This window comes from Squalius cephalus (genome assembly GCF_949319135.1).
Source record: "Squalius cephalus genome assembly, chromosome: 1".
Taxonomy (NCBI): Eukaryota; Metazoa; Chordata; class Actinopteri; order Cypriniformes; family Leuciscidae; genus Squalius; species Squalius cephalus.
The window spans coordinates 39,329,374-39,355,022 of NC_137122.1; the positions used below are offsets into that span (position 1 = coordinate 39,329,374).

Consider the following 25,649-nt stretch of genomic DNA (forward strand, 5'->3'; position numbering starts at 1 on the left):
ACGCTGTGGGTGACCTAAGGTCATTTCTGCTGCAGAATAGACTGCCTTCTTCAGTGCTTGCCATTGTTCTTCAATATCCTCTGATCCTACTGTTTTGACTTTTGCACCATTTACTGCAGATGACACAGTTTCAGCCAGTCTTCTGCAGTGCTCTTCATTTGCAAGCTTTCCAAGGTCAAGTTTTTTAGGGGTTGTACCATTAGTTTTTCTCCTTGGCGCGGTTATCTTGTGTCTGATCTGACACCTCACAAGGTAATGGTCAGTAGAACACTCGGCCCCACGCATGACCTTGGTGCACATGATCTCATGAAGCCCGCTCCTACAGGTAACAATGTAATCTAACAGATGGTAGTGTCCAGAGCGTGGGTGTTTCCATGTGAAGAATTTCTTATCTGGCTGGCTGAAGAAGGTGTTCGTGAGACATAGCTCTTGTTGAGCACAGAAGTTAAGCAGGAGGTCTCCGTTGGTGTTCTTTTTACCTTTGCCAAACTTTCCAATGATTCCAGCATAGGTTTCACAGTCACTTCCCACCCTTGCATTAAAGTCGCCCCCACAACTAACAACTTGTGTTGTGGGGGGATTCTGCTTACAATCGTTGTCAGCTCTTGGTAGAAAGCCTCCTTTTCCTCATCTGAGTAGGTCATGGTTGGAGCATACACATTGACAATGGTCAAATGCCTGTTGTTATCAATTGGTACACATATAACCATCATCCTCTTAGAAACGAATGTTGGCAGAGTTGGCAGCTTGATCTTGTTGTCGACAGCAAAGGCCACACCAGCGTCTCTCCTTCTCTCTATCTTCCCAACCCAGAAGAAGGTGTAGTTTTCCTCTTGCACCTGACCCTGACCCTCAACCCTGGTCTCTTGAAGGGCAGCAATGTTCACTCTATATCGTTGTAGTTCTTTTGCAATCTGAGCTGTTCTCCGCTCAGGTCTGGAAACTCCGTCTAGCATAGTGCGGATGTTTCATGACGCCACAATCAACTTTTTACTTTTCCTGTTTCGACCGCTGAGTTGAAGTCCCGCTGGTAGCGGTAAACCAGCCAGGATGTGTTCTGAGCATGCTTTTTTTTACCCCACCTTTTCTAGGGGCTTCCCCTTCTGGGGTAGGCAGTGCTTTCCCTAAAAAGGGCTGCCCAGACGCTCACAGTGCTGCCTCAGCCCACTGTCGCTCAGGATTCAGTGATGCTGCGACCATCAGCTGTGTCACAGCCTGTGTGCAAGGTTTCTACTATCAGCTCCCAGCTACTTCAACCTCCTGATGTTGCGTTCCCCTCATCGCCACAGGGCTTCCACCTACGCCTCCAGTCAAGACGCCTTGCACAGTGAAAAAGGCAGTTGGCGTCATGCCCCCACCAGACTGTCTCTCTGGACCTGCACGCCGGTTACCACGTGGTGCACAAAGGTGCAACAAACAAGGTTGGCGAGGAGGCTGCCCCGCAGTAGCATCTTACTTGCTGTTGACGCCATCCGTTGACCATGGTTGTGGTTCTTCCGCACACCATCTTGTGTTTGCACCATTGACTCAAACTAGTGGGTTCCTCGCTGCTCACACCAACTGGAACCCTGCTGTCAGTGCCTTGCATATTTTGCAGTATTATATTATATATAATATAATATATTGCATATATTGCAGTCCAGCATATTTAAATGATTTCTTAAGGATTATGTGACACTGAAGACAAATCAGAAAATTCAGATGTACCATCACAGGAATACATTACATTTCAAAAGTGTAATTTTAAATTGTAATAATATTTCACAATATTATTGTTTTTACTGTTTTTGATCACAATATGCAGCTTTGGCAATCATAAGAGGATTCTGTATATAATTAAATATCAAAAATGCAACTTGACGACAGCTGTAAGTACATAAACACTTTTAATGGAAAATTATGGCACTTGAATGTGGAATGTGAATTGATGATCACTGAATGTGGAATGTGTTGAAAACGCGGCACTGGCTCAATGTGGAAGTGGCCCAAAACTCTCACCCTGGACCAAATCAGGTCATTCTTATTGTTGAAACCTTTATATTTTTCTTCTTGACTGTTTCTTTCTCTTGTCCTCCCTGTCAGACCCTAGTTAGGTTGCTGTCTGGAAGCAAGCCATTACTGTACAGTTATCAGACGTCTTTACCGCACCTGCCTGTACCTCCCATTAAAGACACTTTGGAAAAAGTGAGTCAATATATTATGTATTAAATTGTTTGTGTGTAATGTGCTGCAAAGTGCTGGTTTGCTGGGAAGTCTCCTCTAGAAATTGTCAGGGGTCATGGAGTTTTAGGCTTTAAAAAATACCACTGAATGCTATCTCAACCATTTTCTCTGTTTTAGTATCTTGAGTCAGTGAAGCCACTGCACGATGCGGCTGGTTTTCAGCGAATGAAGAGACTGGCTGCTGAATTTGAGAAAAGTCTGGGTAACCGCCTACAAAGATATCTCAAACTCAAAGCGCTGTGGGCCACAAACTATGTACGTGCTAAAATCTGTACAGTTATTTTCTGGTCAATGTCACAACTATCATTAGTCTTATCATGAACATGTAGTTGCATTACTATAGTTATACAGTACTACAGCTGTTCAAAATCATTAATCATTCATACAAAATTATTGGTATTGAATGTTAGATGCATAAACAACTTTATTAGAGTGATAATGACTTAAACATATCTCAAATAGCTCTTCAGATCATATTAAAGTGGTTGCCAATGGGTATTCCAGCTCTCTGTTAAATAATAACCCTTTAATAACAATTTGAAGCCTGAAAATTGTAAGCATTTTTTGTAAGCAACATTCTAAAACAATCATGTGACCATGTAACTGGTGTATGTATGTGTCAGATCAACACAGCAATATCATAATATATTTAGAGCCTTTGGAGTACTATAATTAATAATTAATATAGTTATAGACATTTGATTGGGATAATTTAGTATGTCATATTTAGAGTTTTTTTGTTTCTTCCAGGTTAGTGACTGGTGGGAAGAATATGTTTACCTCCGGAGCCGGAGTCCTATCATGGTCAACAGTAACTATTATGGCATGGTAAATGAGCCTACAGCATTACTCATAGTCACACATCACACCTATTTTCATTAAACATTTAAGCTTATTAAGACATTTAAGTGACCCTAAGAATATAGAAACGTAGTCTCACATATGTTTGTGCATGCTGATGTTTATTAGAAAGTATTTGGACACTAAAAAAGCACACTTAATGAAAAATGAAAATGTAAATGTGTGTGTGTGTGTGTATATATGATACATAAACATTATTTTTTAAACCTCTCACCCCCTCATTTGTTTCTCCACTAGAAGCACGTAATGTATGCAAAATACCACCAGATAATTTGCCATTTTGGGTATGCTCAATATGTCTTTTTATCAACGGGTACACTCTTAAGAAAAATGCTTCTAAACAGTACCAAATTAGGGTTCTTTGGCTTGTAACAATAGCAGAACCCTTTTTATAAGGTTCCATAAAGAACCATGCTTTGAAAGTGTTATATAGGGCCTTAATGGTGTTATAAATAACCTTTATAATAATAGGTTATTTTCAGTAACATTAGTAAATTAGTATCTTTATATTATTAATATTATTCTTATATATATATAAAGAAAGTACACCCTTTAGAATTTTATGGTTTACATATCAGATCAAAATAAAAATGGTTTTCGGTCTTAAAATTAGATAAATACAACCTCAGATGAGCAACAAATGACATATTAGCCTACACCATGTCATTATTTATTTAACAAAACTAAAGCCAAAATGGAAAAGCCATGTGTGACAAACTAAGTACACCCTATGATTTAATTGCTTGTAGAAACAACACCCTTTAGCAGCAAAAACTTAAAGTAATAATTTTCTGTATGACGGTATCAGTCTCTCACATCATTGTGGAGGAATTTTGGCCAGCTCTTCTTTACAACGTTGCTTCAGTTCACTGAGGTTTGTGTGCATCTGTTTATGCACAGCTCTCTTACCCCTAATTTCCACTAACTGCCGAATGGCTGCGGATCCGCTCAGGAACGGCGACGAAGTCAATAGGTTTCCATTAGTCAATGTGTGTATTTTCACTGACTGCGGAATGGCTGCGTTCCGACTCCGGCGATCCGCAGCCCTCCAGATACGCAGAGCTTCTATTTTTGCCGGAGCTCCGCAGCAATTCAGCACTTATATCGCGTGATCATATGTGAATTTGCAAGATCTCGTGGGTCCTTGTGACTTCAGCTGTCAGTCATGGCCGCAGCCGTTCCGCAACAAATCCGGACCTGGTGGGTATTGAAGGATGGCGGAGCATGGAGCCGATCCGCAGCCGTTCCGCAGTTGGTTGAAATCCGGGGTTAAAGTCCCATCGCAACATGTCAGTCTGGTTGAGGTCTGGACTTTGACTGGGCCAGTGCAACACTCTGATTCTTTTCTTTTTCAGCCATTCTGTTGTAGATTTGCTGGTGTGCTTGGGATCATTGTCCAGCTGCATGACCCAATTTCGGCCAAACTTTAGCTGTCGGACAGATGGCCTCACTTCTAGAATTCTTTGGTACACAGAGGAGTTCTTGGTCGGCTCAATAACTGCAATCTGCCGAGGTCCTGTGGCTGTATAATGAACCCTCCATCAGCACACTTGACATTTGACATGTAAACATAAGCCGTGCTGTCATGTTCTTTTTAGAGAGAAGAGGCTTTCTCCTGGCAACCCTTCCAAACATGCCATACTTGTGAAGTCTGTGGTGTAGTTCTTGTTTTTTTTCGACTGTCTGACCTTTGCTGGGACGTCCACTCCTGGGAAGATCTGTCTTGAATGTTTTCCATTTGTGAATAATCTTCCTCACTGTAGAATAATAAACTTCAAATTATTTGGAAATGACCCTGTTACCCCTCCCAGATTGATGTGCAGCAACAGTTGGTTCTCTAAGATCATTGCTGATGTCTTTCCTCCTCGGCATTGTGTTAACACGCACCTGAATGCTCCGGAGCAGCAAACTCTTTTATAGAGGTGATCACACTTGCTGATGATCAGTTAATCAAAGACATTTGATTAGCAGCGCCTGACTGCTACTCACCCTCTTCATTCCTATGGAAGAAGTAAGGGTGTACTTAGTTTGTCACACATGGCTTCTCCATTTTAGCCTAGTTTTTGCTAAATAAATAATGACACAGTGTAATATGTCATCTGTTGTTGTTCATCTGAGGTTGTATTACCCAATTTTAACACCTGCCATGGACCAGAAGCCATAAAACCATAGAATTCAATAGGGTGTTCTTTCTTTTTCCCATGACTGTTTTTCTTCATTTTGAGCACTGTTGTTTTGATATTTCAAACCTAAAATTATCATGTAAATGTCATCTAAACGTTTTGCTTAAAAATATGGTATCTTTTTTGCTTAAATCTCTTATATTTCATCTAATGCAATGACATTCAGGCATTCATGTTTGCAAAGGAAAAAAATTATATTGTCTAGAATTAATCATTAATTGTAACAATAGATGCCTTGACACAAGATTAGGGCTGTCAAAAGATTAATCGCATCCAAAATAAAAGTTTGTTTTTAATAATATATGTGTGTGTACTGTGCATAATTAAATTTGTATATATAAATACACACACATGCATGTATATATTTAAGAAAAATGTGTTATTTATATATATAAAAAAATATTTATATATAATATAAACTATATAAATATATATACAGTATATGTATGCAAATATTTCTTAAATATATACATGCATGTGTGTGTATTTATATATACAAAATAATTATACACAGTACACACACATATATTATGTAAACATAAACTTTTATTTTGGATGCGATTAATCGCGATTAATCTTTTGACAGCCCTACACAAGATGTTTTCTTAGATTTCAGCAGTGTTTCAATAATCTAATCCTATAAAAAAAGGAAAGGAAAACTTCAGATGGGTGGATGCTTATCTTTTCTAACTGTCTGTCTAATTCATGCACAGGATTTCCTGTTTGTGACTCCAACTGCCAGTCAGGCAGCTCGAGCTGGGAATACTATCACTGCACTGTTCCTTTATCGCCGCAAGGTCAATCGAGAGGAGCTCAATCCTGTATGTTACACACCTCAGTGTTCTCAGCAGAATTTGAACCAAACCCCACCCAACACCACTCACTTTCTAAATGAGAAACTGCTTTAGTAATCATGTCTCTACCTGTTAACTCACTTAGTTATTTTTAAGGATTTCCTTGATTCCTTTTGATTTGTCACTGGCCAGGCGTACAAGAAGAATGAAGACTAGAGTTTGCTTTAAATATGCATATGTTGGTAAATTCTTTTTCAAGGTGATGTGCTAAACTGAAAACATTTTAAACATAATTTCTCTATTAAAAAACAAAACAAGATTATAATACATACAGGTTTTATAACCTAGTATTAATTGATCGACTACCCTGAATATCTGCATTGCTTGCACAAATAAAAAATGATTTGTCACCAGACCATTTGAAACCAACAAGTCACAACTAGTTGATTAACAATAAGTTGATTAAAAGTGACGAAAAAAGAATACACTTTGCACATTGAGTGGAGTTACATTGATATCAGTTTTAATATAAAATCTTTTTTTTTTAATTGCCTTTTTTGTCAAGATTTTATTGAAAATTTTTCTTGTATGTGACATCTATAGCTAATCAGACACTTACGTTATGCATCAACGACCCATATGTATATAAAATAGGAATTATAAATGAGTTAAATTAAAACACAGCAACACTGTCATAATCCTGTATTGTTCAATTCAGAATATCGAGAAATTCATTGAAAGTCATTGAGATCATTTGTTGTGGTTTATCTAGAGTCGTATTCCTGGTACGGTCATACCACTGTGTGCAGCTCAGTGTGAACGTATGTTCAACACCACACGCACACCTGGAGAGGAGACAGGTACACAAACACACACACAAATACACATGAAGAAAGTGATCTTGTGTCCTTGACAGTTTCTTGATCTCTCAGATGTGCTGCAGCACTGGCAGGACAGCGAGTTTGTCGCCGTGTACCACAGGGGCCGCTTCTTCAGGTTATGGGTCTACCGAGCAGGACGCCTGCTGTCACCCAGAGAGATCCAGTATCAGATTCAAAGGATCTTGGATGACCCTTCACCTCCTTCTCCAGGAGAGGAAAAACTAGGAGCACTAACTGCAGGAAACAGGTCAGATATTTAGACAGTCAGTGTCTGTGTTTGCTGTCCAGCAGGGTGCGTTATAGGGTTGAATGTCAAGCACAGCATCCAACAGAATTGATTTACTTTATCACATCCATTTATTCCATATTGTCTTCTAGGCATTAAATTGAGAGGCCTTTTTGGGCCTCTGTGGATCTTTAACACATTGTTTATATGAAGTAACGTGATATTATATTTACATATTTTCATGCTGGTATTAGGGCTGCACGATTAATCGAAAAACAATCACGATCTCGATTCAGACATAAATGCGATCTCATTTCTTAATGATGGCGATTCACTTCCGGGTATTTCCCTGCATTCAGATCATGCTGCATTCACGCGTTAATGGTCACACTCACACAATAACAAAATATAGGGTTCTGATGGCTGACCGACATCACGACACGGCAGTTAAGGTCACGTAATTCAATCTATTGATTCGTGTACACTAGTGGTTGGGAACGGAACCTATGGCTCGCGAGTACACTAGTGGTTGGGTACGAAACCTATGGCCGAAACCCATACCTGACTCTTTGACAAAAATCATGTGGCTCGCAAGCTCTCTCACCCTTTACCAACAAACTAAAAAAAATATTTAAGATACATCAACAAAGATTGGCTCTCTGCAGAAAAAGCAGCCAATTACAATTCCCTTGTTGTACAGCCTACCGAAGTTAACGAAAAGTGTATGATAATAATAATATTCAAGTTGTAGGCCTACCGGCAAAAGTGCGTGTCAATATGCATTATATTGAAATGAAATATTAAAAGCGCGATAAGTCGCGAAACTGACAGGATGCTGTGCGCGCGTTCCGAGCGCAACACGGACAAGCATAGTAGTCTTTGTCTCCGGTTGCGCGCCTAAACGGCCAAATAAACACAGAAATATTTCAAAATGCCACGTCGAGTATTCCCGTAAACACAGTAGATGTATGTACATTCTGTGCCAAATGGAGCAAAAATCACAGGTTCTATTTAGTTATTTTTATTTATTATTGTAGCCTATACAATGTTCTCTTATGTTCAACAACATAAAGCTTTAAAATTATTCACTTTAAGGGGTCTAAAATAAAGAAAAGAGACAATTTTTTGTTACTCCTGCACTTTATTATACTGAATGTCCTGTTTTTTTGTTTTGTTTTTTTGTACTTGAGTGCAATAAATTTTGGTTGAAAAAATGAGAATCGTGTAAGAGAATCGTGATCTCAATTCCCATGGAGAAAAATCATGATTCACATTTTAGCAAGAATCGTGTAGCCCTAGCTGGTATCAACTATAACTTCCTAAGTTTTTCCTAACTTCCTGTTTTCACATTTTTGCATGGATTGTGTCAGGAATGTTTAATATTTTAACAGAGTAATAATAACAGGATAAAATGAGTCAAGATGAGACAATCTGAGGATGTTTGGGCTGCTATATTTTAATTTTTTTTAGTTGAAGACTCCCTAAAGGACAATAAATGAGGAATGCTACGAACAAAAGTGATGCATCCCCTGGAGACAGTAATAATAGAAGAGTATTTTCCCCAAAGTAATGATTAAAGAGTAATATAAAAATTTTTATATAATATACTATAAATGTGTTTTATTATTTATTTGTTTATATAGGGGTTGCTAATGAAATTAAACATCCAGGCAAGGAACCTGTACAGACTCTTAATGACACTGCATAATTAGTCTGTGCAGGCTGAACAAATATAAATTGTGACGACAATATATATAATTTCCTTTTTTTTTTTTTTTTTTTTTTTACAAAACACAAATTATTATTTTATAGGACAAACAGTGAAGGAAAAGCATAAACAAGCATGCAATATACATGGGAACTTCATCATAAAAAAAGCTGATTTAAAAAGCTCTAATATAAGAGAGTTTTGACTTGTTTAACATTTTTGGCCATTGCATAATTACAATACTTCAGTTTATGTTTTTTCATATACATTTTAACTTTTTATTCTGTGGAAATGAGTCATAATAACTAGATCAATAATGCAAAGCATTATAAAAACTGTAACAGCTGCGCTGTCACAGCACCAGTCAACCAGAATATTGCACTTAAAGCGCCCTCCACTAATATTGGCACCCTTGGTAAATATGATCAAAGATGGCTGTAAAAATAAATCTGCATTGTTTATTCTTTTGATCTTTCATTCAAAAAATTCGTACCTTTCATTATTGAAGTAAAACAAATATATGAAACATAATTGCCATCCCTTAAGGGGCTTTGTAATCTTAAAAATGCAATAACTTCTTCCACTTCTGAAAGTATTTTTTCTTTTCCGCTGACATCCCAGATGCCGCATAGGCTTCTGCTTAATTGAACCAACAGCTAAATAGGCATCGCAAAGCAAACTTGTATTTGGGTCTGTCTTCATTCTCATATGGCACATCCACTTTTGATCATCCAATTAATTAATAAAATGGATAAAAAGTCCTGTCCTAGGCACCATTTCATTTTGACTTTAAAGGTTGGGGATCAAGTGCTTGCAGAAGAACTGTGTGAAATTCATTTGGTCCAGTAAAGATCAGTTCATCATCAAGGGAAAGTGATTTTAAATTGGCTAACCTCATTGTGATGGCATCACAAAGCATTGCCTCACAGACCCCTGAGGTTTGCCATACAGATATGCATCAAAGAAAAAGTATGTGGGAATACCAAGCCATTTGGAACATCAATGCCTCGAACCTGATGAGGGTTGAAGCTACATTGGCAGTGTGACAAAAATCATATGATAGCACCCACTTACTGGTATGTCCATTTGATGCCACTACTTTTTAAGTAATATTAAAGGGCTGTGCATGTTGGAATTTTTTAGCTGATAAAAGCCTGAGCATGCAACTGTGCATTATCCTCAGACAGGAAATGAGAGGATGTTGTGCACTAGATTATAAATGACCTAAAATGACCTTTACTAGAAATGCAAAAATCAATGCAATAAAATAAATTGTATAATATTCCCCCTCATTCTCTGATGCTGAGTCAGTCTGCTATACTTAACATACTGGGAGGGTATGTATCCCTTACATATCTTTCATTATTTATTTGAAAAGACACAATATCTGTTGTTCGGGAGCAAGATGGGAACTGATTAAGCTTGTAATGATTCATTTAATACATTACTAATTCCTTGTTGAATTCTGACCTAGATAAAACATGAGTCATTCTACAACTGTGGTGGCATGCATGTTGCCATGTTAATACAGATAAAATATCTATTTTAAAATTGCTATTTTAAAAATAGCAATCACCCAATATTGAATTAACAGACAGACAAACAAACAAACAAATAAATAAGAATGTGTGCAATATGTATGTCAACAATTTATTTTGTTATTTTATTTATTTATTTATTTATGTTCCTGGACCTTAACTGGTAGAACAGTGCGCTAGCAATGCCAATTTGTACAACAAATTGTACTCTAGTCCTTTTTTTGAGGAGTGACATGCATATTTTCTGCTCTAAAATATTAATTAACAAAAACATTTAATCAAAATGTTGATAATATGATGGTATATTCCAAGTTTACTTAAGAACAATATACAGCAGATGTTTTCCAAACGATCAGAGTCAGCAAAAAGACTATTTGTCAAAGTTTTTTTTTTTTTTATTCATATGTTGGGACCTTTACACTATATAAAAATAGAAGACAAGAATGAGAAAATGAATGTTCTTCCTGATTCAAAGCCAGATATGAGATAACTAACATTCTTAAGATTTTCCCTTTTAATAAGATCTCTGGTGGCTACAAGGAAGTTTGTGCCTTATCAGTTGTCAGTAGTGACAATTTTATCCCAGATGACTCAATAATAATGCTTTAATGAGACCAGGAAGTTGTTTTATGTCTTGAACTATCTGATCTGTCAGAACGCCCTGGGCTCAGGTGAGGAAGCAGTTCTTCAGCTCTGGAGTTAACAAGCGATCATTGGACTGCATTGAGAAAGCAGCATTCTTTGTCACACTAGATGATCAGGAAGAAGGCATGATGGGGGAAGACCCCTCTGTGAACTTGGACCGCTATGCCAAATCCCTCCTTCACGGAAAATGCTACGACAGGTGGGAGAGCAGCATAACTTGTTTTTATTGAGAAACTTTGCATGTCAAGGACATTGTTTCATCTCGGTCCTCTTTCTTTCAGGTGGTTTGATAAGTCATTTTCTGTTGTGGTGTATAAGAATGGAAAGAATGGGCTGAACGCAGAACACTCATGGGCAGATGCACCTATAGTGTCCCATCTGTGGGAGGTGAGTGTGGGAGTCTCACATGCAGCAGTAAAAAACTTGGCGGTCATCTTAGATCAAATGTCATGGTTCAAGTTTCTGTATTAGTCACCAACCCACTGCCATGTCCTTTAAAACATTTGAATACGCTATAAAAGTGTCTGTGGGTGTTTTGTATGGACAAAGACCGCTTTTTATCTCCCCCACAGCAGCTTTCGGCAGAAGACATGTGTCTTCCATGCACGCCTCCACACATACTAAACATTTACATCAAACATTTTGTTCGATAATGAACGTTTTGTTACTTAAAAGTGTAAGCATCATTGTTTGGGAGAAATGTTTTTCATATCTTTCACTCTTTCACTGTCTTAGTTCACTCTGGCCACAGACACATTTCATTTGGGTTACACACCAGATGGGAATTGCAAGGGAGAGATTGAGCGCTCCTTACTGCCTCCTCAACGCTTGAGCTGGGACATACCATTGGAGGCAAGATAAAAAGTTTCTCTTTTCTCTAGTTATACTTTCCGTGTTCCTATCGTATCTTGGTATTCCATTGATGTCACACAGCAGGTTCTTCTTGGAATCTGCAAAACATCTGAGGATGCTCACAAGACACATACACAAGACACACGTACAGAGACACACACACACACACACACACACACACACACACCACACACACACACACACACACACACATACACAGACAAAAAATGCCTTCTTCCTTCTTCCTCCTTCATGATGTTTTGAAGAGAGATTAATTAACAGATTCTGTTAATGATCATACAGTAGTGGCCAAAAGTCATGTCTGGAGGGGATATTTGTTTTTAATAACCCTACAAATTTAATTAAACCATCAAAATATGAGAAAAATATTATAGTTTTCAAATATTTTAATGATTTTTATGAAGGAAGAAAAAAATCACCAAACTTGGTTAAGGTGTTTATCTGACAATATTTTGGGCAAAAAACAAACAGGCAAACTACAGCTACAGGTTTTATTTTATATGCGGAAAAAATCTCACAGGAAAAAGCATACATTGACTGCAACACAATCAGTTATACATATTTTGTTGGTTCTCTCGTTTTTGCATAAAAGCAGTGCTTTTGAAGTGACAAATTATTTGAGAATGTTTTTGCAAAATCGCTCCCTGATCTTTTCAGATGATAAAACTTGCTTGGAGATGATTATTGGTTCATTGTAATTGCAAGTACAGTATATACTTTGAAATATTCAGTATGACCATTTTTTTTGTAGGCAGTTTCTTTTGATGGCAGTTTCTGTATGAAGGCCAATGAGTGGCACTTAAGACAAAATTAAGAAATCAATTATAGGTTAATGAGCAAATAATAAATACAGTTGTCATCAAAATTATTCAACCACCATTGAAAATCAGGTTATTGGCAAAATTTACAGACTTTCAGCTTTGTGCAATGAACAAATCAAACAAAAGTAATTGAAATAGCTCAACACAACAAATGTTTCAAGTGGTTTCCCCAAATTCAATTGAAAATGCAACTTTTAATGACTACTGCAGTCTCAAAATTATTCAACCCCACGAATAGAATCCCTCACAACAGCACAAATCTGCAAAACTGGTGTTTTCTCAAGTGTTGCAAACCTCCCTGTTTGTCTAGGGGTAGGAGATGATGTAACAATTATTGTAAATTGTAAGAAACAATTATAATAAATATAACGATAAAGACTGACCATTACTTCAATCCTCTGATCCAGAAAAGCAACAAAACACCAGATTAAGCAAATAATTCTTAATTTATTTGATAACAATTAAAAGATAACAGCAACGAAAAGAGACAAAAGAAAGAAAGCAAATCTTCAGGAGAGGGCCAGGCCAACATAACAAGCAAAACATTCTAACTATACAAAAGAAAACAAATAAACAACAAAGTCTTACCTCGCTCCCTGCCCAAGAGGTAAGAGTTGCGCAAGCACAGCTGATGCAACTAATCAAGAGCTTCATTCATTGCACCAGGTGTGCTTGAGCTAGAACACATGAAATATCTGAACTGGCTAGGTTTGTTGAGTGTCACGTTTGACTGCATGTTAGAAATATGGCTAAGTCATAAACAAGAAACAGGACACAAAAAGATATCGAAGGCACTAAATGTTCCTGGAGACACTGTTGGAAGCATAGTTCGCAAGTTCAAAGTTAAAGAAACAGTGGTTACACTACCTGGACAGGGCAGAAAAAGGAAGTTATCAACGGCTGCAACCAGATGTCAGAAGTCCAAGACGTATACCACTACTGACCCAAAAGCACAACAAAAGTCGCTCCAATTTGCTCAAAATCATATACATAAGCCACAGAGGTTTTGGGATTCTGTTCTGTGGAGCGATGAAACAAAACTGGATCTTTTCGGCGCTATGGATCAGTGATATGTCTGGAGGACGAAGAATGAAGCATCTGCTGAAAAGAACACTCTGTCTACAGTTAAGCATGGTGGTGGCTCGATGATGCTCTGGGGCTGCTTTGCATCCTCTGGCACTGGAAACCTACAGTGTGTGGAAGGCAAGATGGATTCATTGAAGTATCAGGAAATTCTAGGAGAAAACGCCATGCCATCAGTGAGGAAGCTGAAGCTGAAGCTCGGGCGTCATTGGACTGGAACAGGACAAAGATCCCAAGCATACCTCAAATTCCACCAAGGCTTGGTTGCAGAAGAAGTCCTGGAAGATTCTACAGTGGCCATCACAGTCATCTGACTTGAACCCCATAGAAAATCTCTAGTAGGATTTGAAGAAGGTGGCTGCAGTACGCAAGCCCAAAAAAATTTATTGACCCTTTATTTTACCAGGTGATGTCCCATTGAGATATTCAAATCTCTTTTACAAGGGAGCCCTGGGGCAACAATTACACAAGTTACACAGAATCACAGAAACGGACTCAACAAACAAAACAGATTTACAGTACATGTTAAACAATTTAAAATGACAGAAAGGGGTCATTGAAAACATGTGCATTGTTCAAATTTGGAACATTTAAGTAATTTTTAAAAATGTTCAAGTGGGATAAAAACAGAAAGCTTCAAGACTTTTTGCAAGCCCAAGAATATTACTGAACTGGAGGCCATTACTTGTGAGGAATGGACTAAGATTCCTCAGAAACGCTGCCAGAAGCTGGTGTCTGGTTATACATCTCGTTTGCAGCAGGGTGTTCTACTGAGAACTAAAGATGCTTGCCATGAAGAGGTTGAATAATTTTGAGACTGCAGAAGTCACTAAAAGTTGCATTTTGTGTTGAATTTGGGGAAACCACTTGAAATATTTGTTGTGTTAAGATATTTCAATTAGTTTTGTTAGTTTTCAATTCATTTGTTAATTGCAAACAGCTAAAAGTTAGTACATTTTGTGAATAAACCTGATTTGCAATGGGGGTTGAATAATTTCGATTACATCTGTAAATTAATAAATTGACAAACAAATAGACATATTTAAAACATATTTATTCATGCTTAAATGTTAGGTAAAAGCAACAATTACATTACATTAACTCCGTTAAATGACACATTTAAATATTTTTTTAATAAATCTTTTTTTTTTTTTTTTTGCTTTGTTTTATATTTGCTGTTTTGAAAAGTCATTGTATTTGTTTATTTATTTAATGTTAGGGATTTGTTTTATAAATTTTTATTTTTGACCTGATACACTTAATTGATTTCTTCATTTTATTTTAAATGGTTCTCCTAATGTTCTATAGAGTGATAAAGCCTTTTTAAAAAAGTAGTTTAATGAAAGTTAGCAGCCAAGAGTGTTACCAAACCTTTTTTTGCGCAGTCAGCAGTCATATCAAAGTGTAATCTGAGAATCCCGTATTGATGGGAAACCTTTATTCATGTTACATATCTCTGTTCACTGATGTTGTACTGGCTCATATATTTGCATAATATTTGTATGCAGGCCATTTGCCTTATTGTACGGAATTTAAATCTGTTATATTTATACAGTAATTCTAATTTCTATAATCTTTAGTCATTATATAATCAATACTATATAATCATAATTCTGATTGCTGTAGCACTGTTCAGCCAAACTCTGCACGTGACTTTCTGTATACTGTCTGTGGCACTGGGCAGCTCTGAAAATGTGTGTGTTGTTTGATCAGGGATTTTCCCCTCAGCTTCTTTTTCAGTGTCTGTAGTTCACTTTCAAATTAGCAGTGGGGACTTTTTGAGAACTATTGTGTACATGTACGACAGTGGAAGGAATAATTGTATATTATGTGATAATGGCCAGCACTGTTCTGCTACACAGTGAGAAATATCAGTAGCAATTTGCTTGAAGTCTGTATGTATTAGGCTGCGTTTCCCGAAACCTTCTTAACACTATGCCGTTCTTATGTTACACCTTAAGCTGTACCTTATCGTTAATACGTGTTTCCCGAAACGTTCTTAGTTAAGTATACCTTCTGTAAGTCATATATTCGGAAGGTTGGTCTGGACCACTCTTAGCTTCACCTTTGCAGGCCTATACGAATATAATTCTGAAGTTTAAATACACCCAGACAGTGTTCAATTAGGCTAATTCAAGTGTTTTCATGCAAAGAATAAAATTGTCATTACACTGATTGTTGTTAGATTTTTAAATTATATTATCCAAAGGTACATCAGCTGGCAAACCATTAAAGGCTTAATAGTCTATTTAAAGGGAATGATTTTGGTGGGGAGTTTGCTCAAACCATGGCAGCGATACAGCAAATAGTTGTTCTAGGGCCGTGTGTCCACCAAAGCGTTTTTAGCCAGCTGAAAACGCTAGACGCTCTGCTGAAAACGCCAAGCTGTGAGCGCTTGAGGGCGTTTTGGCAGCGTAGCGTTTTTTCAGTTGAGACGCTTTGTTGCTATGATACAGAATATCCGCAGCACAGTTTACTTGAGTACGCAGATAATTTGTTTCATACTAAAAATTTATTTTTCATCCATTTTGTTCGGTTAGCTCTGCTGGTTTATGTTGTTGTACAGAAAGAATGTTGTGACAGTTGGTCGGTGTGGTATTTGTCCCGCCCCTCCTCCACTGTGATTGGACGGTTGGGTAAAAAGAATTGAAAAAACATGCCAGCCGCGTGAAAAAAACGCTTTGGTGGATACACGGCCTAATTGTTTCTCATGGGCTCGCACGGTATGGCCGTGTGTCCACCAAAACGTTTTTTTCACGCGGCTGGCGTGTTTTTTCAATTGTTTTTCATTGATGAGCGCTGCGTTTTACCCAAAGTTGAACATTCTTCAACTCGCGGCGACCGTTTTGGCAGCGTTGCGTTTTTTTCAGTTGAGACACTTATATTGCTTGTTTTTTCAGTTGAGACACTTACTTATTGCTTGTTATAATATGGAATATCCACGAAAGGGTTATAGTATCTCATTTCACGCATATTTTGTTTCTGTGTTGATTCTATATTAAAATGTCAATACAATGTAATGTATTTTCTCTGGCTCTTGTTTTAAATGATTTTGTTCCGTTATTAGGCCGTGTGTCCACCAAAGCGTTTTTTCACGCGGCTGGCGTGTTTGGGAGCGCCGTGTTTTTTTAAAACGCCATGAGCGTAACGAGGCGCTTTTTTCACGCTGAAGCGCTGAGCGCTTGGCGTTTTTTACAGGTCGCCGAGAGTTGAAGAATGTTCAACTTTGGGTAAAACGCAGCGCTCATCACTGTCACTTTTACACAGCCATCCAATCACAGTGGAGGAGGGGCGGGACAAATACCACACCGACCAACTGTCACAACATTCTTTCTGTACAACAACATCAACCAGCAGAGCTAACCGAACAAAATGGATGAAAAATATATTTTTAGTATGAAACAAATTATCTGCGTACAAGTGAACTGTGCTGCGGATATTCTGTATCATAGCAACAAAGCGTCTCAACTGAAAAAAAAAAAACGCTCTCAAGCGCCCACAGCTAGGCGTTTTCAGCAGAGCGTCTAGCGTTTTCAGCTGGCTAAAAACGCTTTGGTGGACACACGGCCTTATGCTGCTTGTTGTCATCTGTTGACGTACGTTGTACAAGCAGAATGTGGCGGACGCGGTTGGTCGGTGTGGTTTTTGTCCCGCCCCTCCTCCACTGTGATTGGACGGTTGGGTAAAAAGTGACAGTGATGAGCGCTGCGTTTTACCAAAAGCTGAACATTCTTCAACTCTCGGCGACCTGTAAAAAACGCCGAACGCTCAGCGCTTCAGCGTGAAAAAAACGCTCAGCGCCTCGCTACGCATGGCGTTTTAAAAACGCGGCGCTCCCATTGAAAACAATTGAAAAAACAAATTGTGTGGTAATTTAATTGCCGTCTTAATCCACATCTCTGAGTTTACAAGAAGAGATTCAAAATTCACTGTTTAAATCCTTTTTGATCACCGCCGAGCACCGTACGTAGGCCTATATGTACACGTTTATTACTGAAATGCTGGAAAGTATTTACAAGAACACTACCGGTATTTCATCGCAGCTCCACCTCAGCGAACAAAAATGGAAAAAGCATGTAAAAATTTTAAATGGTTATAATGGCAGCAATATTTAAAATACAATTTTAAAATATGTAGGCTAGGCTATTATAGGCTAGTATTGTTTGGATTATTTTTTATAATATCCCATGAGTCCTAATAAATGCAATTTCAACTATTTCTAAAGTGCTTCTTTTATCAAGAACACCGCTTTCTCACATAATGCAGTGAAGCAACCCCTGCACGAGAGAATAATTGATTCTCGAGCCATCGATATCAACCAATTCAGCACCATCGCACCAGCACCAATTCACACTGGACGCGATTTTGACGCACGAATAATTCGCGCGATGGTTTTATTTTTTTATCAGCTGTTTGTGTATTGAGTGGTTCCACACCGAACGCGAATGTGCTGCGGCGAAAAAACTACTTTTATTTTTTTTTCGCTTCGATGTCGATCTTTTTTTTGTTTTTGTTTTTTACTTTTGTGGCGACAGAAAAGGCTTCAGCCAATCGCATACTACAAGGACAACGATTTGAAAGACAATGTGTGGCGTAGCATTGCCAACCAACTCGGTTATCACGACTGTGAGTATGTTGTGTGATAATTTTAGTCGTTGTATAGTCCTGTGCTGTGTAGGCTAGCAGGCTAAACTACATTTGGGATAGAAAGCTAACACTATTATCGTCAAAGATAGAGACCGTGTTTACTTTGAACATGTAACAAAATGTAGTGAGACTATTTAGGGCTGCTTTTAGTATAGGCCTACTATACATTCTTTGTGTGATATCTACAGTTTCTAGTCGAATGATTTAAAATTGTTACTTCGTGTGTTACATGTAATGTGTATTGACATTAGAAAACGCACTGTGTTTAGTTGAACATGCAAAAAACCTCAGGGACACCCATGTGAGAAAAAGGAGAGAGAGGAAAAGGAAACTAAAAGTGGACATTGGCATACTCCCCTTCAGATTCACCCCTTTTGGTGCACCCAAAACCTTCTTTTCTGTCTTTTAAAGAAAATGAAAAGCTCGTCTTCACTGGATGATGATGATGATGATGATGATGATGAAGTGTCCATGTTTTCTCAGCTGTCGGCGCGAAAGTTTTGGAATGTTGTTGAAGCTCTGAACGTCACAGACGTCGCAAATTCGCGTCGCGGCTGATGTGAATGGTTTTGACGCGAACTATTCGCACGCGAACTATTTGCTTTTTCGTTTTGCTTTTTCGTTACGCATCCGGTGTGAAAGAGCCTTAAAAACACATTATAAAAGTATTCTTAAAGGGATACTCCACCCAAAAATTAAAAACTGTCATCATTTACTCGTCGTTCCAAATCTCTATATATTTCTTTCTTCTGCGAAAACACAAAAAGAGTAATTCTGAAGAATGTGGGGAACAAAATAACTAATATACAATATTATTACCTGTAATAAAACATGCAAAATAAAGTCTTCTGCAGTCATACAAGTGCTGAGATTCCAAGTTGGCCTTACAACATCATGTTGCTGAATTGCTTGCATCCACTGCGATCTTCTTATAGCTTCTTTAACTCAATTGACTTTTAGGAATATTTTTCTTTTCCAAATATGAAATGTATTTCTCTTCATTTCCCCATAGAACTGAATAAGAAAATGGCTGTAGAAACTAGAATTTCTATTCTCCTTCATGCTAAACCATGACCCCAGTACATGATACGTTGGCAACTAAATTTATCATCAGTAATACAACATTCAGCAGTGTTCTTCGAGGACCAAAATAAATGAAAACCATCACAGACATACTGATGTCTTCTCTCCTCTGTCTTTCTCTAGGTTCAGACACAAGTTTCTGAGTCCCTTGCTGTTGCGCAAGCACTGGCTGATGATGTGGACTGTCATGTGTTTCCCTTCAGAGAATTTGGGAAAGGCCACATTAAGAAAATGAAAATTAGCCCAGATTCATTTGTGCAGCTGGCCCTGCAGCTGGCTTACTACAGGGTACTTGTACACGCTACACATTTTGGCACAAAGTGACTATGATACATACACACATTGATTATGATAAAGATATATGATGTCTCAACATAATTGTTTCACATATTGTTAAACATTGATAAACATTAGCTCAACATTCCTAAGAGGTTGTTTTTGAGGATGAATTTTCCTCTTATTTGTCCCATGAAATGTGTCCATACTCTCATCGAATAATGAATGCTCAGATGAATACAATGTGTTTTATACATGAAGTTGTCTTCTAGGATAAAGGGACTTTCTGTCTGACATATGAAGCCTCCATGACGCGTCTGTTTCGTGAGGGTCGCACTGAGACCGTACGCTCCTGCTCCAATGAAAGCTGTGCCTTTGTCCTTGCGCTGGAAGCAGGAGAGGTGATGCCAATGCTTTGATTTTTTTTTTTAAATAAATAAATACTTCCTTCTATTGTTCAAAATTGTTTTTGAAGGAACTGTTGAAAACCCTATCAGCAGTTCATAATGCACTTTTCACTTTATCAGTATGTCTCAGCTGTACGGTGACCGGGAGGGGACATGTTCTGTTCACTTATTTTTGTCGTGGCCACAACATATAAACTCGTGGGAACGTCATAATATCTCGTGGGAACGTCATATTAAGTTGTGGGCGTTGCCACCCCTCCCGGTTTTCCAGGGATTGTTCTCTTTTAATTAATTTCGTTTCATTTCAACTCGTTTTTTTGTGAAAATGTACTTCTAAAGTAGAATTTCCTGGTTTCAAATTAAACCGTTTCCTTCTGTTACTGCAGAGCTGCCACACGCAATTGACACTTTTCACACGCTCTCACGCCACACATCCATTTTCTCACGCACAAAAAAATCGCAAAGCAAAGAGGACACGGAGACCGACAGACTAGACATAGCAGGTTACTTATGATATATAAAAAAATCTCAGCTCTCAGATTCTGTCAATTTTATTACGAAATTCAAACAATAAATACGTTTTGGCGTTTGTAAATGTGACGTGAAAGATCCTTAGCGGCACGTGAACCGATCATCTCTACTAGCAAATAGTAAATAAACACGAATGAACAATGTTAAAAGAAACAGTAGCCTACAACTTACCGAAATGTGTATTCATCATAAATATCGATCAATCAGTGTTTTTCAACCGTGGAAAGGGTCAATAAAACAGCTGGAGAACAATTGTCACATAACATTTATCTCAGGAAAGCCATTTAATGACCATAATATAGGCTATATGGCACGTTTGTTGGCTAGAAAAAAAGAGCTATAGAGAGTATTTTGCTAAATATGTGTACTATATCACAGATTTATTATATTTTTACTTATCATTAAATAAAATTGTTATCATAATAAAAAACGCATTATATTTAATTTGAGTTATTTTTAACCTTAAATAATACTGCCAGCTGATAGGGCTCTCTGTATGTTTACAGCACTAGGTGAGATTTTTTTTCTTGAGAAAAATTAATTATTTAAAAAAAATAAAATAAATGATTAAAAAAATTATAAAAAAAAAATTAAAATTAATGATTTATAAGTCGTGGCCACGAGATCATTTTGTTGAGGTAACAACATCATTATGTCGTGGCCACGCGAAAAGTTGTAGCCTCGAGATCATATTTTGAGAGAACGACATCTATTTGTCGTGGCCACGAGAAAAATATATCGTTCCCTCAACATATGATCTCGAGGCTACGACTTTGCGTGGCCACGACATAATTATGTCGTTACCTCAACAAAATGATCTCGTGGCCACGACTTATAATTACGTTCCCACGACTTAATATCACATTCCCATGAGTTTATATGTTGTGGCCACGACAAAAATAAGTGAACCGAACATGTCCCCTCCCGGTCACCGTACAGCTGACTTAAAAAGCTAGTTGGAATTTTTTTAAGTACTTCTTACAGTTTCCGTCTTGGTTATTGACAGCACTGCACCAATTAGCTATGAATGCCAGTTAAAAATAACATGAAGTAATCAATTATCAATTTGTCAGTTCAAAAATAAAAATGTAAACCTTTAAATAGAACAGTAAAATACATTCATTAATCACTTTTCAAATGGTCAAATAAAAAGACATATTGAAAACTGTTTATTTAATTCAGATTTAAAACGTTAGAGGTTCCCATATTCAAACTGCCCAATACTTGATTTTTTATTAATGTATAAAGAAAATAATTGGGCAAAATAATAAAGAAAAGCAATTTGTATTTTCTTTATAAAAATGCTATTTAAAATTGAAACATTTTGAACATTTTATTAAATAATTAAAAAAAAAAAAAAAATGTCTATTTTTGTTTTTTCATTAATAATTGAATGAATTCATTGATGGCTAATTTCTTCATTTTATTTTCTTACATTTTATCTTCAAGTGCCACTGTCCTCCATAATTGGCATCCTCCCTTTCTGAGTGACTGTGATTTGTGCTGTCATGTAACATCTCGCATGCCAATTATTTCATTTTGCCTGCTTTTATTCATAGGACAGAGAACATTGCCGCAAGCTGTTCCGAAAGGCTTCCGAGAAACATCAGAATCTCTACCGCTTGGCCATGACTGGATCTGGCATTGATAGGCATCTCTTCTGCCTGTATGTGGTCTCAAAATACCTGGGAGTAGAGTCTCCTTTCCTTAAAGAGGTCAGTGTTTGTAATGCAGAGATTTGTGTGTTAGTTTTGCAGAGTTAAGGATAAGATAATCTTGTCACGGATAGCTCTGAGACTAAGTGAGATCCAAGCGCAGCTTAACTGGAAAATCCAGAATCGTAGTCATGCCAGGCAAAGGGTCAAAAACACTTGCACACAATCCACAGAACAAAAGACAAGGGAGAGTTTATTACACGCAATAAAGTGCGTATCATATGCATGTAAAAACTCATTTTTGCGTACAAATTGCACGATAAACAAAATGCGTGCTCAGACATCCCAACCTGCAAAAAGTCATTTCAGGGAGGTATCCCGAAGCCCCCCCCCTTTTTTTTTGTATAAAAGTATAATATATAATTTCTATAGGCTATAGGCCTATGCAATTATTTGTTAATTATGTTAAAATATGTAGATTATTATGTTAAAATATGTAGATTACTTTTACTATTTATATAAGCTGCTTATACTATTTATGTAAACTGCTTTTATTTATATTCCATTGCAACTTTAAACAGGTCTAAGGAGTTTGTTGTTTTCATGTAGCCTTGGCAACTAGCCGGCCTGAATAATATGCACATGAAATGAAACTGGTTGAACTCACCTCAACATGTCTTTTACAATCATTTAACCCACCATGGGCAATGCTGAAGTCACTGTTACAAACTGTACAGCGTGCAAGACTGTCATTATGTTTTACTCTTATAAGACAGGGGTAGGCTACACTTTCGTGTAGTCTGGCGTAAAATGTGTCTTATACTTTCGTTTTTTGTGGCACTCTCCCTCTGCCATGGCGCTCCTGTTTCTAGATACACTTGAACTGATTAATTCGGTTCAGGAGAAGAGATAAAAACCTGCCCACACTGACAATTGATTGGTTGATTTACCGAAACAGGCCAATCAGGATGCTCTCTATCTTACATGCACTTCATGAGGCACACAAGCACACTAGCACACACACGCAAGGTCTCTCGCTCCCTTTCCCTCTCTCCCTCTCTGCCTCTTCCCGGGAGACTTGGGATATCTGCGTGCTAGAGACGCATTTGCATGAGATCAGGATGCAAAAGCCTAAGAAATAAAAAGTGAATAACGCTTCAACTAAACTAGTGCATAAACATGCAAAACCACATTAGTGTGATATAAAGGGGATTCATGGGGGAGAAAAGAGTTGCAAGCAATGCATGCATGTGTGTGCATGAAGTTGTTTGTTTATTTTGTTGATGTGGCTGCACGTGACATGCAGGTTTTGTCAGAGCCCTGGCGCCTCTCCACTTCTCAGACTCCTGTGCAACAGATGGAGCTGTTTGATCTGGTCAACCACCCTGAGTTCATCTCGCTAGGAGGAGGCTTTGGTCCGGTGAGCAACTGATCAGCACATATATGCACATAAACAGGTAGAGGCACTCCTTTGTTCACTGTGTTCGTGTTTTGTTTCTCTGTAAGGTGGCTGATGATGGCTACGGTGTCTCTTACATCATCATGGGAGAGGAAATGATCAACTTCCATGTGTCCTGCAAGCGCTCCTGCACAGAGACTGTAAGTGTGAAGCATAATTTCAGAACAATGAATTGCTTGTCTTTTTACAAAGATATTTTGAATGTCCGGATCATGACATTATTTTGACTTCTTGTTCTGCACTGCAAATTGGCTTAATAACAGTATCCAGTTCAACTTATACACAATAAATTATCAAAATTTTTACCAAATTCTCAATATAATAATTTATATAAAGCAGTTAAACAAGTAAAGTACAAATTAGGGCTGGGCGCATAGGCGTCAGTTTGGTTTGAAATGTGCTGGGGACAGAGACGCATTCGGAAGTGCATTTTCAGAAGTGCTGGGTACAATGACGCATTCATTTTTTTCTCTCTTTCGCGCAGGTTATGTTTTGAAAGACGATGTCCCGTAGCTCAGGCATGGCCCCACTTTTCAACAGGCCCACCCAAAATGTAAAAAAAAAACAAAAAAAACTTTTACTATATTCTAATTTTGTCAATAATTATAAAAACAAATCGCCAATAAGCTCATAATTTGTGCTAAAATAGTGTTTAGTTTTAAAAACCATTTTAAAAAGCTGGTTATATTTTGATGTTTCTGCGCAAGTTCAGCAGACAGTGAGGTTCGGGTTTGTTCCGATCAGAGCTCGTGAGTGGAGAGTGCATTTCTGAATATTCCGCTCCGCTCGTTCATTCCGCAGGGTCGCTCGCTCAACCCAGATGTCCTGTTGCCTGGTTCGAAAATATGTGGAATAAGGGCTGCTTCCGACTAAAAGTTTTTTTTTCCTAGTCGACTAGTAGGCTAGTTGTTCATTTAAGTCATTCGTGGACAAATCGCCCCTTTATAGCCTATTAATTTAATTACTTATATAGCCTACAGGATAATGAGCTTACATACTATAGCCGCACTCAAGCGCACGACCGCACGCATAAAGCTTGCCACAAAGTAATGTAAAAGTAATGATTATGACTGCGTCTAAATGTGTCTAAATACGCTGTGAATGTGCATTATACGCTGAGTTTCGGTTCATTTATGAGACGAACTCCAGTTCACTCGCCGGCGCCTCCATGTCATGATTCTGCTATATTTACTTCTTATTTATTAAATCCAGGCAATTGGTTCATGAAACATTGATTAAAATGAAGATATAATTAATACAAAACGAAATTCACTTTAAAGAAAAGCAGCTGTTCTGTTTGAGGTCTCTGTGAAAGTTTTAAAGCAGTCTTTTAGTGCCGCTTTCAGAGCGCTCAGGTCCGAGAACTGACACGTTGTTTTTTTCCCTCATAAATGCAAACACGGAAAATAAAATAAAATGAATATTTTAATGTTTTTTTGTTGGGTCAGACAATGATTACCAAATTTCTCTCTCATATTGCTCCTCACAACCACTGAAAACGGTCAAAAAAATCGAACCAAAAGTCAAATTAAGATGGATGGTAGTTAAAAGTGGTGGGTACAAAATGACTCATGACGAAATCTGGTGGGTACGCGTCCCCACCAGATTTTTACATTACAGGATTTTACAGGATTTTACATCCTGTTTTCGGTTGAAGTCCAAAGTAGTCGATTGTCGAGTTCACGCGCATAGGTTTAGTTACCTATGATCACGCGCGTGAACTCGGCAATCGACTACTTTGGACTTCAAAAGAAA

General features: G+C 37.8%; 1 protein-coding gene across 1 annotated transcript in view; it reads left to right on the top strand.

The window, feature by feature from the left end:
* cpt1a2b (carnitine palmitoyltransferase 1A2b) overlaps positions 1-25,649 on the top strand; it is a 43,798-nt gene that overhangs the window by 15,458 nt on the left and 2,691 nt on the right. The window contains exons 5-18 of the mRNA XM_079876176.1: positions 2,083-2,184; positions 2,341-2,478; positions 2,974-3,051; positions 5,981-6,088; positions 6,834-6,921; positions 6,994-7,189; positions 11,070-11,258; positions 11,341-11,446; positions 11,795-11,911; positions 19,690-19,854; positions 20,115-20,243; positions 22,340-22,495; positions 23,742-23,855; positions 23,942-24,034. Of these exons, the coding sequence (XP_079732302.1) occupies positions 2,083-2,184; positions 2,341-2,478; positions 2,974-3,051; positions 5,981-6,088; positions 6,834-6,921; positions 6,994-7,189; positions 11,070-11,258; positions 11,341-11,446; positions 11,795-11,911; positions 19,690-19,854; positions 20,115-20,243; positions 22,340-22,495; positions 23,742-23,855; positions 23,942-24,034 (1,779 nt within the window). The remainder of the gene's footprint in view (positions 1-2,082; positions 2,185-2,340; positions 2,479-2,973; positions 3,052-5,980; positions 6,089-6,833; positions 6,922-6,993; positions 7,190-11,069; positions 11,259-11,340; positions 11,447-11,794; positions 11,912-19,689; positions 19,855-20,114; positions 20,244-22,339; positions 22,496-23,741; positions 23,856-23,941; positions 24,035-25,649) is intronic.